We start from the raw sequence: 17,945 nt of genomic DNA on the forward strand, positions 1-17,945 counted from the left end.
ATTGACTCAGACCAATCACTGCTTTTTGTCAATGTATGGTTCCAAATGGCGGCGTCTGTACCACGGAAAAATGGTGACTGAATTAACTACATTTTACTGGAGGTAAGGCATTTTCTATGGGTGGCATCACACTCGCTCAGTCCAGGTCTCTACACAGTCAGTTGTTCTCAGTCCTGTTCTCTGATATAGTCAGGACACTGGACTTGGCTGGCTAGCCTTTTTTTTGCCTTCTGTAAAGGTCAGTGAAGGTTTTCATTTATCAAGCTTTTGTTATTTTGAAGTTTTGTCATGGCAACTGGACCTAAAATCTTCTTCACTTTTGAGAAGTAGATTGTAACCCTTGTGCTATCCTAGACACTTTACCATTGGGAGTTGGGTCATCTAGACCCACTAGACAGAGCTCTGAACCTTTTTTCTTCAATGATTTGTGATCTTCACTGGTGTCCATGGATTACATGAAATCTTTCCACCTTTATCCACCTTTGTCATGGTAGGGGGAACACGTCAGTCGTGGTTCAGTCAGAGAACGTGAAACAGATGCTCCTCATCGTAACCCCTAAGATTAGGGGTTACGATGAGGAGCATCTGTTTCACATTCTCTGACTGAACCAGAAGAACCACAATCCAGACCCATGGAGTTCCCCTTCTCCTGTGCATGATTCTTCCCATATAGCTTTGTCTTGTATGTAGAAAAAAAACGCACATGCATGGACGTGCACATATACCATTTTTATTTTGTGAAGTTTTAAGTTTCATTTTGGTTTTTCAGTTCTTACTGAAAGAAATTAAGGACAGGACCAAATAAGGATCCACCTGACTGTTTCCCCGTGGAAATGGCCAGAGTGCCATTCAAGCTGAAACTGCCACTGATTGTTGGACAGCAGGACTGCTAAAACAAAAAGAGGCACTTGTTCTGGTCCAGAGCTGCATTTCCTTCTGTTGCTGTGCAGGGGGTCAGGTTGCCATGGCAATGTTGAAGTCAGTACTGGACCTGACATCTGTGTGCACGTGTAGGTATGGCTCTGCATCATCATGGTGATCATATTTCTTATTACAGACAAAGCAGGAAAAATGTGTTCAGTCTAGAGGGACGTGTCCTTTCATATCAGCTGCATCTTCACATTTTTTTTTACATGTCACACTTTATAAAAATAAAAATCATTCCATTAATATTCACATGCTCAGTCATGACTCACAGTCATTTTTGCATACAATACTAAAGGATGCAGGTTAGGATAATCAGATTGATGGCTTAGAGCTTCATTTGTTGTTGAAGAACAGCTTGGATACCAGAGGTCTTCACTGCTGGTTGCAGGCCTCAATACCAAAGAAACTTTGGTTCGTTGTGCTACCAAAGTGTTCATGTCATCACTGAGACTTTAGGTACTTAGGCGTTTCTGGAACAGTTGGCAGAGTCAATGAAGCTAAGGATGACCTTGAAACTTTTGACAGCCAACCCCATGTCACATTGACTTTGGACCAAAGAACGCTCAGAACCAAGAACCGCAGCTGCGATCAGATCAGTTCCTGGCTGTGATTCCAGAAAGCAGTATCTGGAGGTTGTTCCTGGTTTCCATGAAGATTTACAGCTTTTGTGGAGATATGAGAAGATGAGGACACACCTGCTTTGCTGAGGCATGATGGGTAAGATGGGGCTAAAGGTGTAAAGTCAGTGGACAAACAGTTCCTTGAAGAGGTGGGGTTCCTCTTGCTGGCAAAACAGCAAAGCCCTTATATGCAGCCAGTATAAAATTCAGCAAATGAAAAAGAAGAATACGCTTCTGGCTAATCAGAAAGAGAGTCCAGCTGTTAGACCCCGTCTAGCAGGTCGACTGCCACTCCGCACCTTTGTCAACTTCTGAGCGTTTGGTTTGAGCCACGGTCCAGGCAGGTTCCCCTGGCGCTCCAGTGACTCCTCTCTCCTCTGGTCATTGTTCTGCGTCCTCCATGTGGCAATGCTGGCTGTTGATAGGCTGACCTCTGAGAAGCTGCAAGCTGATTCACTGTCTGACAGATCTTTCATTGGCATGAGGAAGGAGAACACTGCCTGCTGGGCACCACCCAAGCTCCCAGCATGGCGGCTGGAGCTATGGTGGCTGACAGCGGTGTTCACCTCCTCATCCCCTCTTCTTCTGCTCCTTGCTTCGCTCCTTCTCCTCTCCCTTGCTCCGCTCCCTGAGGATTCCACCATCTGCCTCGAGCCAAGTGATGGCACTCTGTGCATGGGGAAGCTCCTCTCCTCCTGGTCCTCCTGTCTGTTTAGCCTGACATTCTTTCTCTCCTCTTTTTTCTTCATTTCTCTCCTTTCCTCCTGGTGTCTTTTTTTCTCAGCTTCCTCCTTTCTCATCATTTCCTTCTCCACATGATCTAGGTCCAGAGCGGGAGCCCCTAACTCTACTCTTCTTCCTCTTATTCTTCTGTTTGTTTCCATCTCTCTCGCAGTCTCTCCCCTCTCTCCTCCCACTGATCTTGGCTGTTGGCTCAGAGATGCAATTGTCATGGATGCCACAGGTTGCTCCTTGTTGAATGAGGAGGGGGAGGGAAGTGAGAGGGCTCCCGTCTCAGGGTCTGGAGGAGAAACAAATGCTTTTAAATTCTTAAAGGAGCAGACTGAAGAAGTACATGTGAGTGATGAGTAAACACCAAAACAAATGAAGAACAATCAGATCTTTCATCCTGGATTGAATTAATCTTCTAAAATAAAAAATCTTCTCAAACTTTCTTTTCTGAGAGTAACTTTGAATTAGACAAATGTAGAGTTTTTGGTTCATCTTTGGTTCACTAGCAAATGAACCCTTGAGCGGGTCACTTCAGTGTGAATACAGATGGCTTTCTGTTGAGTGGTGTAACAATCTATCGATGAAAGTGCAGTTCAAGTGCACTTGATGCACTTGATGCACTTGATGCACTTGAACTTTAGGAAACTCAAATGTGAATGAATTTGACATTCATTCTTGTTTACTTGTTTGTTTGGACAAATATTTCATTTACATTTGATGATCTGGAAGAAAGCCAAGAAAACTTCACCTGCATTGTTCAGTACCATTGGTACTTCTCTCTATAATCTTTGTTTCAGTTCAAACGTTTCCAAACCTTCTGTAAAGAGGGATAGATTTGGGGAGGAGAATGTGAAAATTGGAAGAATGAATTGTGTCGTCCTTTGCTGATTTTGCAGGTTAACCCACTTAAAAATAAATTGCCAGTCATCCCAATGGTAAGTTCATTTGAACAGTGAGATAGAAAATCAAGAAATACACTTTAAAGAATTTATACATTTGTTTGGATTTGATTGAGGGAAACAAGTATGTGATCCATTAAATTCAAATTCAAATTAATTTTATTTCTAAAGCACCTTTCATGTGAAGAAAACAGCTGAAGGTGCTGTCCATAAAAACAAACAAGAACGCAGTAACACCAATCCAGACTCATGCAATGAAATAATTAAATAAACCCCTCATAATAAAATACACAAAAACAAACACAAGTAAAAGAGAAATGACTAAAGAAAAAAGCTAAAGAAGAAAGAACCCAGAGAACCTTTTAGTAACCATTAAAAGTTCAAACCAGTTAGATTCTCCTAATCAGCCTGTAGGGGTGGGGAAGCAATTCGGATTCGGCCAAAGACACCTGCCCACAGAATCAGTCCATCAATCAGACTCCAAACTTTACAACATGGGACTAAAGAGTAGGGCAGGGTATCACCTATAATTTCCAGAATCGATTTGATTCGATTGATTCATTTTTCCCCCGACTCTTTTGATCCACTCAATTTGATGCAATTCAATTTTGAATTCACAGTGTTTACACTTTTTGTGTAGAAATACAATAATAATCTATGTATGTTGTGAAAATTTTCATATTAATCTGATACAGTTCACATACTGTCAAATTTATTAGTGAAATTATAAACCAATGTGATTGTTAACACTATACTGTGTTACATCGTTTCTCAAAAGAAGCTCCAACAGAAACCCCTCTAAACCGCCTCATATTACAAAAATAAATGTTCTGCCTCTCCTGAAGCCCATTTCAGTTTGGCCACTAGTTGGAGCTCACACTACAGCATTACACTCTATTCCAGAAGATTTGAGCAAAATGCTTTCTTAAGAAATTTTGGAAAATTCCTGCCTGAGCCTATAAAGCTGATCATTTAGTCTGCAATGTATGTTTAGGTCAAACGAGCGTTAGCATTAGCCATCCTAAAGGAAATTCCATTATACGTTAGAATCAAGCTAGCAAACTTTGGCTTTACTGCTGCTCTTGTTAAAATTACACTGTAGATGTATCAGAGTATATCATTAATGTTCCATGAACCTTTCAATTGTATTTTGTAAACTATCTAGCAGTTTTACAGTTGTACACCTTGATTGTTTCAAAGCTTGATCTCGCAATATCTCACGAGAGTAGCGGTCACCGAAAAAGGAGAGGCATAAAAAAATCGATTTCTACTATAATAGATTGATTATTGATCTATTAAGGTTGTATAGATTCAGACCATTGGAAAGACTTGCTTGCAATGGTCTAAAAAGTCCCCCTGCTTAGGAAGGCACATGTGCAGACCTGCCTGAAGTTAGCCAATGATCACCTTAATGACTTAGGCCCCATTTACACTGCATGGTTCAAGTGACCCAATTCCGATTTTTTTCCTGTCTTGTGGCACAGATCGGATATGACTGGTGAACGTGTAAGCAGGAAAAAAGCGCATGGATTCTGATTTTCTCAGATCGGAATCAGAAATAAATCGGAAACGAATCGGATACGTGCATTTGCGTGTGCCATGTAAGCAGACAAATCGGATATTCCCCAGTAAATGCGAGTCGTACGTCAGTGACGTCAACTCAGGACACCACCAACTGAGATCACATGACTTTATAGGTGCTTTTGTGCGCTGATGTTGCTGTTCGAGGACAGCTGGACCCCCATCAGTGTGTTACCTTTCAGCCTCAGCCTTCAGACCATAGTCGGAAACCGCTGTTATTTCCGGTCCGGTCCCGGTCGGGACGCAAACGGTAACTAATGAAGCGGGACACTTCATTAGTGTCCCGCTTCATTGCACAAATGCACAGGAGCAGAGCGGCTCGTCTGAGCTCCTCTGTGGGAAGCAAAGTTAATTCGTTGCTTTGGAACAGGCTAGAAGCAATGCAAAGCGTTGATGCAGTGGTGGAAAGCACGCCGCCACTGGACTCTAGAGCAGTGGAGACGCCTTCTCCGGAGTGATGAATCTCACTTTTCCATTTGATAATCAGATGGACGAGTCTGGGTTTGGAGGTTGCCAGGACAACGGTACATTTCGGGCCGCATTATGCTGGGTGGGAAATTTGTGTGGGCTTGTTTTTCAGGATTGGACTTAACCCCTAAGTTCCAGTGAATGGAAATCTGAATGCTTCAGGATACCAAAACATTTCGGACAGTTCCATGCTCCCATGCTTGTGGGAACAGTTTGGAACGGCCCTTTCCTCTTCCAACATGACTGTACACCAGAGCACAAAGCAAAAGTCCATGAAGACACGGATGACAGAGTCTGGAGTGGATGAACTGGACTGGCCTGCACAGAGTGCTGACCTGAACCCCATAGAACACCTTTGGGATAAAATAGAGCAGAGACTGAGAGCCAGGCCTTCTCCACCAACATCAGTGTGTGACCTCACCAATGACCTTTTGGAAGAACGGTCCAAAATTCCTATAAATACACTCCTTAACCTTGTGAACTGCCTTCCCATTAGAGTTGAAGCTGTAGCTGTAAAATGCGGACCTGCATCATATTGAACTATACAGGTTAGGAATGGGATGGCACTTCAGGTAATAAGTGAGTCAAGGCAGGAGAGCCAATACTTTTAGTGTTATAGTGTCTCTAGCTTTCTTTGTGATTTTCTGTCTCTCACTGTTCAAATGAACCTACCATTAGTATGACAAACTGACTATTTCTTTTTAAGTGGGCAAACTTACAAAACTAGAAAGGGTTCAAATACTTAGTTCCTGTCATGAACTGGTGGTGGAGGACCCAAAATGCAGGAGACCAGGCTTGGTGACAGAAAATAAAACATTTAATAAACAAACTGAAACATGACAAAACTATGGGGAGAAACAAAAGGTGACACAACAGAGCAGATGACCTGACAAGGATGACCAGAAACCAAGACATTTGAATGGGCTGAGGGTCATTAACTGAACTGAAGACAGCTGTGAATCATGAACCTGAAAGTGGAGTGACTGACAAAAGGAAACCAAAAACATGACCAACAACAACTAAACCAACCTAAACCACAATATCCTTGCAGTTCCTTCACTTTATGTATGAATAACAACATTTTTAATTTTCAATCCCTTGTGAGCCCTACTTCCGGGGCACCCTTCTTAGTCTGAAAGGATTTGATAAGCTGGTCTATGACCACTTTTTTCCATGCTGAGGAATGGGAAAGCAGACAGAACTGTTTTGGCTGAATACATCATAGGGCATGAGGGCCTGTGGAGATTGGCGTTTCTATCCCAACTGTTGGTGGATGTAAACCTATGTGGATGTTTGTGAGCTATTTCTCACAATTGGGATTAAGATGTCAAAGATTTCAAAGCAGCAAACAGGAAGAGGTGGGCTTGCTGAGCTGGACAGAGTGCTAGTGATCTTTGAACTGGGGGCGGGGCCTTGAAAGAATCCTACTGGCCTGGATTTTTAAAATCAAAACACTCCAGTCAAGGGCACAGCTGGCACACTTAAAAGATGTATACCATCATCATCTAAGATAGCATAAGGGTTAAAGCATCAGCTTGACAGAGTGTGAAATGTAGTGCCCTTAGGCTGCTCAGCTGATTCTCACCATCTAGACACTCTGCCCTGGTGAGACCAGAGTGAAGAGGTATCAGTGATGTGCAGTCAGATAATGCAAAATATAGCTTAAAATACATCAATAAAATAAAATCATATGGCTTTTTTAAAAATAAACTAAAAATCAAATATTAATTTTTAGACATGTCTATTCTATGATTACTTTTTCTGTAAAAAACGTAGCGAATTTACACATTTCCTGTTCAAGTACATGAGAAAGTGGCGGGTGAGGCATCAGCAGCCCATGCCTCCCCTGTACCGCACACAATACATTTGCTGCAGTTGATGCATGCGCTTTATAGTTTCAGTCTCTCTATCATCATCATTAAAGACACTTTATTTTGAATTACTTTCATTTTCTATATCATGCCAACTGTCTGATTTTATTGGAGCCAGTTTGTGACTCATTTAGTTTTCTTTATCTGCCAAAAATGCAAATTAGAAATACACCAAAGTACGTGCACAAAGTAAGTGCCTCAAGGCAGAAGGCTCTGGTGATCCCAGAGAATGTGTCACCGCGGCTTTAAAATAATAGAATTAGTGGTAGCAAGTCAAGTGCAGCCATCCAGTTACAGTGGCTTGCAAAAGGTTTCGGCCCCCTTGAACTTTCCAATCTTTTGCCACATTTCAGGCTGCAAATATATAGATATAAAACTGTAATTTTTTGTGAAGAATCAACAACAATTGAACACAATCATGAAGTGGAACAAAATGTATTGGATATTTCAAACTTTTTCAAACTCTCTCCAGATGTTCAGTGAGGATCTCTGAATGATTCAATGTTGACCTAAATGACTAATGATGATAGAATTCACCTGGATGTCATCAAGTCTCTGCATAAATGCTCCTGTTCTGTGATCGTCTCAGAGGTCCGTTTAAAGGACAGAGAGCATCATGAAGAACAAGGAACACAGCAGGCAGGTCCAAGATACTGCTGTGGAGAGGGTTAAAGCTGGATTTGGATACAAAAAGATTTCCCAACCTTTAAAATCCTAAGGAGCACTGTGCAAGCAACAATACTGAAATGGAAGGAGTATCAGACCCCTGCAAATCTACAAAGACCCGGCCGTCCGTCTCAACTTTCAGCTCAAACAAGAAGACTGATCAGAGATGCAGCCAAGAGGCCCATGATCCCTCTGGATGATCTGTAGAGTTCTACAGCTGAGGTGAAGACTGTGTCCAAAGGACAACAATCAGTAATGCACAAATCTGACATTTATGGAAGAGTGGCAAGAAGAAAGCCATTTCTTAAAGATATCCATAAGTGTTGTTTGAAGTTACCCACAAGCCACCTGGGTGACACACCAAACGTGTGGAAGAAGGAGCTCTGGTCAGATGAAACCAAACCCAACTTCTTGGCAACTACGCAAAACGTTCTGTTTGGCATAAAAGCAACACAGCTCATCACCCTGAACACACCATCCCCAATGTCAAACATGGTGGTGGCAGCATCTTGGTTTGGGCTTTTCTTCAGCAGGGACAGCGAGGATGGTTAGAATTGATGGGAAGATGGATGCAGCCAAATACAGGAGCATTCTGAAAGAAAACCTGATGGAGTCTGCAGAAGACCTGAGACTGGGACGGAGATTTGTCTTCTTGCCCACTAAAAAAGCTACAATGGATGGTTCAGAAATAAACATATCCAGGTGTTAGAATGGCCAAGTCAAAGTCCAGATTCCATCGAGAATCTGTGGAAAGAACTAAAAACCACTGTTGACAAATGCTCTCCATCCAACCTCCCTGAGCTCCAGCTGTTTTCAAGGAGGAATGGGCAAAAAGTTCCATGTGCAAAACTGGTGGAGACAAACCCCAAGAGACTTACAGCTGGAATCACAGCCAAAGGTGCCACAACAAAGTATTAACTTAAGGGGCTGAATCATTTTGCATGCCCAATTTTTCTGTTTTTTATTTGTTAAATATCCAATAAATGTCGTTCCACTTCATGATTGTGTCCCATCTGTTGTTGATTTTTCACAAAGAAATTACAGTTCTATATCTTTATGTTTGCAGTCTGAAATGTGGGAAAAGGTTGAAGGGTTCAAGGGGGGCAAATACTTTCGCAAGGCACTGTATTCTTTAACATTGTTTAGCATCCTTTTCCAAATGGAGGATTAGTGCCTAAACTCAGGAATTTGTGGAGACGTGTCCCTGGCAGTGATCTCTATTGAGACAGAGATACTTTTAAACTGAAGAAAGAAAAGGAAACTTTTACAGACAGGTCATCCATGTGATTTTTCAGAAGGAGCGGAGCACAGACTTCATTTATTAGTGAAAGCAAATCAATATTTACATTTGGGTGATTTTTTTAATGCAACAGTTTGTTAACAGAAGAAAAATGTTGAAATGAAATTTAAACAACACACGAACTGTTGCCAGTTAAATGGTGAATAAGCTACTCTGTAGTGTTCGTATGTTTGTACATCTGACTGATGGCATCAGTGCCTCACCAGCCGTGAACTTCACCACACGTCACTAAGAGGTATGTTTTATTGCCACCATTTTTCTCCTCATCCATTTCCCTTTTCTCCCAGTATTGTTGTCTTTGAACATGTTGCAGTGCAATAAAGTCAGTTCATTCATTCATTGAAGTGTGTCTCAGAGGATCTTTTACAGAAAAGAATGTTCATATGAATCTTTTCTCAGAGCAGTGATTCCAAAGTTTTCTCTAGAGGTCGTCAGATAGATAATGATGTCCTAGAAGCTTCATTTCCTCTTAACCTTAGCTGTTCTGATAAATTCAGCTCTAAACGTTCATGAGTCTTATCCAAAAAGATTTCTCTTGGAACAAAGTTTGTGGTTTGAATAAGGGATTATTTAAATGAGTTATTAGATTTCAGCTTTAAAGAAATAACCTTTCTCTGTTAAAACTTGATTCCATCATCTGTGTGACCCCACAGCTTTGTTCCCTTAAACTCCAGCAGAGTGGAGCTGCTGGAGCGCGTTCCTGCCGTGCTGCCATGAGCCTTCCACAGCAGGTCATGTAACCAGAAGGAAGACATCACAGGGACCAAACAGTTAAACTGATGTCAGTTCAAAAAAGTTCACAGTGACTGTATTGTTAACTGACTTCTTAACTCACTTATTATCAGACACGGTTGTGTGTTTTCACTTACCTAACATGTTTCGAAGGACGTCTTCGTCAGAGTCTTCATCAGGTGGTAGTGTGTGATGTTTATAAAAATAGATGATTGTGACTGAGGCGGAGTCACCTGTCAAACTTTGACAGGTGACTCCGACCCTTGATGTCTGTTTGCTGCTGGAGGATGTTGCTCCAGGTGTGAGAGAGCAGGAAGGCTCCCTCATCCCGGTTCATGGAAGTGTGGGCTCACTTCTGGATCTCCACCGCCTCCATGATCCATCTGCAGTGTCTGTTGTCTTCAGAGGACTTTGGCCTTTTCCCAGTCCAGGATGTGGTTTTCTTGTTTGCAGTGGTCTGTTGTGGCTGATTTCATATTTTCTTGAACTGCCTGTTGTCGTCTGGCTCTTGTTGTTTATGGCCCATTGAGGATACTGACACCTGGTTAATGCATTTTATATGTATTTCTTCTCTTCTTTTTTTTCCTCCCCGTCCGTTACAAGTTCTGCACGGTCGATCGAGCAAAATAAGAAATGCAACATCATTTACGAAATATCATGTCACACCTGCCATAAATCATACATTGGAGAAACAGGACGCACCTTCATCACAAGAAAAACAGAACATCAGAAAGATTGTGAAAAGGAAACAAATACTAACAAGAGCCAGACGACAACAGGCAGTTCAAGAAAATATGAAATCAGCCACAACAGACCACTGCAAACAAGAAAACCACATCATGGACTGGGAAAAGGCCAAAGTCCTCAGAAGACAACAGACACTGCAGATGGATCATGGAGGCGGTGGAGATCCAGAAGTGAGCCCACACTTCCATGAACCGGGATGAGGGGGCCTTCCTGCTCTCTCACACCTGGAGCAACATCCTCCAGCAGCAAACAGACATCAAGGGGCGGAGTCACCTGTCAAAGTTTGACAGGTGACTCCGCCTCAGTCACAATCATCTATTTTTATAAACATCACACACTACCACCTGATGAAGACTCTGACGAAGACGTCCTTCGAAACATGTTAGGTAAGTGAAAACACACAACCGTGTCTGATAATAGAAGAACCTAAGAAGTTCAACCATATGCTGATAGATCACATGATTACATGAACTAAAGAATGGAATAAAATTATGAGGATGATAACGATGATGATGGTGATGACCAGACTGAAGAGGAAGCAGAGTTACAAACCGCGAGTTTTCAGTGCGCCCAATCACGTAGAAGCAGGGCTCGCCCTGTTTGGAGTTGGTCATGCAGAGAGACAGGCTGGACAGTTCCACTAAGGAGGAGGAGGAGGAAGAGGAGGAGGAAAAAGAGGAAGAGTCAGACAGTACAAAGAAAGAGCTGAGTAGGATGCTAACTCCAAATACGGCTGTATAAAAAGCCACCCTACCCCCAGATAGGCCGCCGAAGCTCCGCCACAGGAGCTCTGACATTAGAGAGTCCCTGAGCTGTGATTGGCCGGTTTTTAGGCTGGGAGGCATGCTGTGTACATGTCAATCGCTTACATCAATGGTGGACCCCTCTCTGCTGGCTTTATCTTGTTTAGACAAGTACATTTAATAGTTCTTTTTTCATAAAAATGTCAGAGTCAAAGTTGTTGATGTTATTCTATATAGTACAGTATTCTCTTCATGTCATGTTATATCCACTTGGCTCAGCTGCTGACTATGTTGTACAGAGCCTTTTCCAATCATATTTCACCCAAGTTGTGTTGTTGGTCTCTCTAAGGGGCAGAAGCCCTCAGAAATGACTGGAAATAATTCAGCTGTAAGCACCACAGATATATACTGTATCAGCCAATTAGTTAGAACTGTATTTGATCCTGCGATGAGGAAATATCTAAGCTTAGCACATGTATACTGTGGATTGAATAAGGACAGGACAGGTGAGAGCAGAGAAACAATTTTTTATTTGATTAATCTCATCTGGAGCTAGAAATCTAAGCAAGTGGGGCTGACAATGAGATGCTCCAGCCTGAATGCTGGTGTCCCTGTGTTCAGTTCTGCTGTTCACTCGTGTCCCATGTCATCCAAATGAATGCTAGATAAAAACATAAAAAGAAAAAAAGCAACACAGCTGCACTGACGCAGCTATCAGCATTAACCTCAGATTTCAACACAAGCTACTGAAAGTAAACCACAGACTTCAAGTTGCCCAGTATAAGAAAGAGGATGGATTTCATTAGACAGATAGATTTAAAATCCCTTTAAGGAAACTGCATCTATCTGCCAATAGAAAGCAGTTTTAAACTCATTCTACACACAGTTAGAAAGAGTCCTGTGGGAAAACTACAGAGACTCAATTCAGGCTCAGTTTATCCTGTAGAGCAGGGGTCGGGAACCTTCTTGGCCGAGAGAGCCATAAACGCCACATATTTATAAATGTAATTTCCAAAGAGCCATACAATAATGAAGTGTCCCTTTTCCACACTGAGGCACGGAGACTTAACATCATTTAAGGTTCTTTATTCTGGGTACTATAGACCACAAAAAAACGCCGTACAATTAATTCAGCAACTCCTGAATCTCTCCCGCTGAGTCGAGACGAGAGCGCTTCTCCCAACTTTATATTCCCCTGCTCCCGCTGCAGCCCTCCCATTTCCCTTATTCGGCCCATAGCTGAACCCCATTGGTCTAAACTACCTAACAACAGGCTGAGCAACAGAACTGAGAGCCAATCAGATCTCTGCTTGATGCGTTCAATGAACTCCAGAAATTATAACGCGGCCCAACAGCCACCCAGTCCAAGTCAGTAAGCAACGATATGTTTAAAACTAAATATACAAGTGAATGAGTGCATTTGATGTAATTTCAACATTTTTAAAGTACAATAAGTCTGTGGATTCTTTTTAATATTGTTATGCTGTTGCTAATAAATGATGAGTATTTCTCATGGTAGTTTTGCTGATGGTCTAGTCTGGTTGATACGTGGTGAGTTTCTGCTTCATGCAGGCGTTGAGACTTTAAACGTCATCGTAGCTCTGAATGTTCTGTAGATGTGAGACAGACTGATCACATGCAGACCTGAGGCCAAACACACACTCACACACTGCAGTGAGTGACAGGAAGCGGGTTTTACGTTTTTACAATCCCTGCGCGATTCACCTGCTGCCTGTCCCCACAACCCCCCCACCCTCTGCTTTCTCCCTCACACATCCCGTCTCCGCTACTGCGCGCTCTTTCTCAGAGACGGGAGCGCGTAGTTTTAGGCACGGCAATTCACAGGTTTCCAGCTGGTACAAACTCTGTGAAATAATAGATAATTGTAAACTTATAGTGCTGGCGCAGATTTTTCTCTCTAAGCACTGTTACTACTGCGCGCCTCTGGCATCGCATCGCACCCGAGAAGGACTGGTCTAATGAAAAAAAAAGTATAATTAAAGATTTGTCTGCGAGCCACATGTGACCATCAAAAGAGCCATATATGGCTCGCGAGCCATAGGTTCCCGACCCCTGCTGTAGAGCAACAAGATTAAGAAAAACAAAGTGGCGGATTTATGAAAACTTCATAAATGAACATTTACATTTAGTCTTATAGCAAAACTAAATTAGAGAGGCCCCTGTTAAGTAACTTGAGCACAGAAAATGTACTAATTGTTTAGGATTTAATACAAAACTATGATCAACTGACATAATGGGGATTGGTAAAATGAATAGGGTTGGTCCCCCCATTCAGTTTAAAGTTTAAGTGGAAACAGATTGAATGCATTCCTCCTGAACCAGTACTTCAATGCAGAAATCTTTATTTAACATCCAAAATGATCGCACAGAAAAGGAGAAGCAAAAGATAAAGTTTAAAACATTTCACAGAAGCTAAACAGACAACTATCACAAACAGCAATTGACTATAACGCCACCTATTGCCCAATCAAGATTGAACTAAATAGGCTCTCTAAGAACAGTGTCTAGTTTAGCCCATTACAGTTTGGTGAGGATAAAAATGATGTGGGACACCATTTTAAAGGTAAAAGGGGCAAAAGAAGTGTAAAATCGGTGCCCCCCCTGGGTCAGGGGTGATTCAGACAGAGCTCACACCAGATTTATTAAAAATGACTAACAGCATTTAGTTCTTTTGGATTTGTTTCATTTTTGAGTATTTGTCCAGACTTTAGTGGCAGTTTTAGATTCTGTAGTTAGTGAGTTTGTTTAGTTTTTAGTTTCATCACATCCCAAGTGAGGACTTAGCACGGAGGAGTGAGGCAATGAGGAGTGCTTAGGTTACACGCCATAGGCTGTACACTGTAGCACATCCTGCTGCTGCACCGCAGTGATGTACAGTATGTGCATTCCAACAATTTTCTATAAGGGTTTGTGTAAACTCCTGAGCCTTGCATTCAGATTCCTGATATAGAGAGGTCAAAGAATAATGTTGTTGAAGGTCTTGCTGCAAATGCACAGCCCACCTCCACTTTCTGTCAGAATGCAGGATGTCGGCACAAACCAGGGGGTTTTGGTGGGAAGCAGCTTTTGAAATCAGATTTTTGAACTCAGAACCTGGTTTTTCTCTGGCTGCTTTGGTTGTGTGAGTCAGAACGAGGCTCTGACAAAGCTTGGTGGTAAGAAACCATCACAGCAGACCCACAGCGGAATGAGAAAGAAAAGAGGACAGAGCTAAGCTGAGAGGAAGTCAGACAGGTGAGTCAGACCGCACAGGTGTGACAGCTCACCGTAATCTGGCACGTATCCGTTTCCCTTCTGAAGGACGAGGCGGATGCGATTTCCCCCTCTGCGGATCTGCTCCACAGCCTGACTGTGGGTCATTCCCGCTGTATTCTCACTGTTGATTTCCACCAACTGGTCAGACACCTGCAGCACAGAAACACACTGACTTAAATAAGCTCCTTTCCATCAGTCTGTGGGCTTTGTGTGTCTATTTGTATGATTGTTTGTTTGTCAGCAAACTCATACTTTGATCTTGTTGCTGCGTTGGGCAGGCCCCCCATCCATCAGCCCCAGCACATACAAGCCCATGTTGTACTCGCTACCCCCCCTCAGGGAGAAGCCGAAACCTGTGGGTCCTCGCTCCAGAACCACGCTGTAGAACCTGGACTTCTCCTAACACGCACAGAACACAGACATGAGCGCTGCACAGGAAACAACATACATGCATGGAAACGGCTGTGTGTACAGGTGAGGTGCAGGTGTTTAAGCCTCTTTTCCACAGCTGTAAGGATCCTAAATAAATGACAGATGAACTTCATATTGAAGTCAGCTGGTTGGACTTTGGGGTTCTGACTTGCAAAAATCAAACAATGTGATTTCCTGGACCAGGAGGTTTTTTGCTCCTGATTCATCACCTCTGGGTCCAACTGTTGTTTTTTCCCTAATATTTCTATATTAATGACACTAAATATTTTCTGTTTCTATATACCTGACAAGAAGACAGAGGCATCATCATCTCTGATTGGAAAAGCATCTCTAGCACAGTAACTCAAAACCATAAAAAGGTCAGAAAATGACATGTTTGCCTTTATTGTAGCTGACAATTATTTTCTACAGAAATGAACTTGGACATTGAATCAGTCCTTTGGCTTGTTGTTAACCTGATATTTCTGTTGCTTGGATCAAAGTGTTGATAAATGGTTCTAACAGGGTTGGGAACCTTTCGGACCGAGAGAGCCATGAACGCCACATATTTTTACATGTAATTTCGTGAGAGCCATACAACATGTTTCAAACTAAACATACAAGTGAATGTGTTAATTTTATGTAATGGTCTGTGGATTTTTCAAATAACATTGTTATTGCAGAGGACTGAGTTTAACTGGGGGGCTGTTGGGTGGCGTTCTAAATTCCAGAGTTCATTGAACGCATCAAGCAGAGATGCCGATTGGCCCTCAGTTCTGTCACTCAGCCTGTCGTTGGGGAGTTTGGACCAATGGGGTTCAGTTATGGGCCAAATAAGGAAATAGGAGGACTGGTGTGGGAGGGTGGAATATAAAGGGGGGGGGGGGGGGGGGGGGCGCTCTCAGCCAGTGTTGCCAGATTGGGCGGTTTTCCGCCCAATTGGGCGGTTTTTGTTCTAAATTTGCGGGTAAAAATGGCTTTGGGCGGGTATGCATAATTTGGGCGGTTTTAGGGTCTGTTCGGCGGGTTTTTCCCCCTCATGAATATATAATAGCGGACTACGTTAGGCTGGGTGGTTGTTGAAGTCTTATGTTCTGAAGCTCCGTGAACGCACCATGTAGAGACGCTTAATGGGTTCTGTCATCTAACCTGTTGTTGGGGGTTTGTCGCCCCGCCCCTCCTCTTAGAAGTTGCGTTCTTTAAAGCTGACACCGCGGTCGCGTGTGGGCGGAGCTACGAGCTAACGTTATGGTCTGATGGCTGCATGTCTGTGTTTATCGATGCATAATAAACACGGAGAATGAGGAGAGATCAGGTTTAATATTTTGGAGAGTTCTACTTGGTAATCATGTTTCCATGTTTGAGTTCATGAGATCGTCCCAGAAAGTCTCTGCTTCAACTCCCGCAGAGAAAGCTGCGTGTGAATCTGCGTGTTTGCATCTCTCTGACAGTTTGAAGCCAACGCCCCTCCCCCGCCCCTCTACCTGCTTTTCCTCTCTACCTGTTCATATCCTCTGTAGCTCAGAGTTGTTTTCCCCCGCGCTCCTCAGTGTGTCCAACACAGAGAGCGGAAAATACGGTCATAGCAGGTTGACACGGTAGTAGTCGGGGCGCTTTGGCGCAAGCGCAGCACAAGGATGGAATAGGTTATACATAGGTTATAGCGGGTTAAGAAAATGAATGGAAGAAGGCCGGTCCGCTGAAGAAGTTTTCAATACTGTACTCCTTTTATTAATAGTCTGAACTATCTTTGATTTTAAGAAATGTTTTATTTTGAAAAATCACCGCATCGGGTACTTAATCAGTCCAGTAGGGGAAAAGCTGTTAGCTGTATATTGATCTTATCTCCCCCCCCCCCCCCCCCCCCCCCCCTTTGGGCGGGTTTTTGCGGGGTCTGGCGGTTTTTAGATGACTTTTGGGCTGGAAAACTGTGAATCTATCTGGCAACACTGCTCTCAGCGGGGGAGATTTAGGAGTTTTTGAACAAGTTTTACGGCGTTTGTTACGGCCTGCAGTAACCAGAATAAACAACCTTAAAAGAGGTTAAGTCTCCATGCCTCAGTGTGGGAAAGGGACGCTACATTATGCTGTTGCTAATGGATGATGAGTATTTCTTAGCATGGATGTGACTCTGGTGCTGCATGGTGGTTTTGCTGATGGTCTAGTCTGGTTGATACGTGGTGAGTTTAAGCTTCATGCAGCTGTTGAGACTTCCATCCATTAAACGTGATCGTAGGTTGGTCTGAATGTTCTTTAGATGTGAGAAAGACTGCTCACATGCAGACGTGGAGCCAAACATTGGCAGTACAGCAATACTCACACGCTGCAAATCCCAGGGCACACTAGCAACCAAAAATATTAAAAACAAAACCCCAACTCTGTAGTCTGTATTTATGATTTTCAGTCCCTCCATGTGGGCACTGGCACAAAGCTGGAAGTTGCAGCTGTTTTTCCTAAAAGTAGTAATAAAAGTTGTGATAGGATTCAATAATAATTTTCAATTTATGACTTGGACCAAACACTGGACTCTGCTTGTTAATGATTCCTTTGTGCTCCAACAAAAAACTTGAAGGAGAACTAAACTGTTCATCTCTGATTTTATCTAAAAGGTTTGAAAATTGTTAACAACAGTTGTTAGTGTTTGTTGTCCTTCATGACAACATCTTACTGCTGTCATGACCCTGCATATAAGACCTTTTTGTGTTGTGAATAAAAACCTTTTCTCATGATTTATCCTGCTGGTTCCAGGTTACACTGCAAAGACGGAATTGCTGTGACGCAGGAATAACATGATGGCATATGACCAACTGTTAAAAACGCATTAATAACATGTGAACATTCTATTCTTACCATTAATCAAACAAATCCACCTCACTCTACCCACTGAAACAAAAAGTTTGGCTGCTGTTCCCATAGAAATTAACCTTCGGCACATTTCATTCTAACTATAATATTTCATTGGAGCCCAATGA

General features: G+C 42.6%; 1 protein-coding gene across 4 annotated transcripts in view; it reads right to left on the reverse strand.

The window, feature by feature from the left end:
- Positions 1-710: 710 nt before the first annotated feature.
- Positions 711-17,945, reverse strand: part of LOC105354474 (membrane-associated guanylate kinase, WW and PDZ domain-containing protein 1) — a 160,029-nt gene continuing 142,794 nt past the window's right edge. For 3 of the 4 annotated variants that reach the window (XM_011477671.3, XM_020704939.2, XM_020704938.2), the window contains exons 19-21: positions 14,815-14,961; positions 14,574-14,712; positions 711-2,568 (exon numbers count right to left, since the gene is read on the reverse strand). In XM_011477671.3, coding sequence (XP_011475973.1) covers positions 1,790-2,568; positions 14,574-14,712; positions 14,815-14,961 — 1,065 coding nt within the window. In that variant the 3' untranslated portion in view covers positions 711-1,789. Of the gene's footprint in view, positions 2,569-11,095; positions 11,184-14,573; positions 14,713-14,814; positions 14,962-17,945 lie in introns of all 4 variants that reach the window. The other variant, XM_020704940.2, reaches the window with a different exon arrangement.

The sequence above is a fragment of the Oryzias latipes genome, chromosome 7 (genome assembly GCF_002234675.1).
Source record: "Oryzias latipes chromosome 7, ASM223467v1".
NCBI lineage: Eukaryota > Metazoa > Chordata > Actinopteri > Beloniformes > Adrianichthyidae > Oryzias > Oryzias latipes.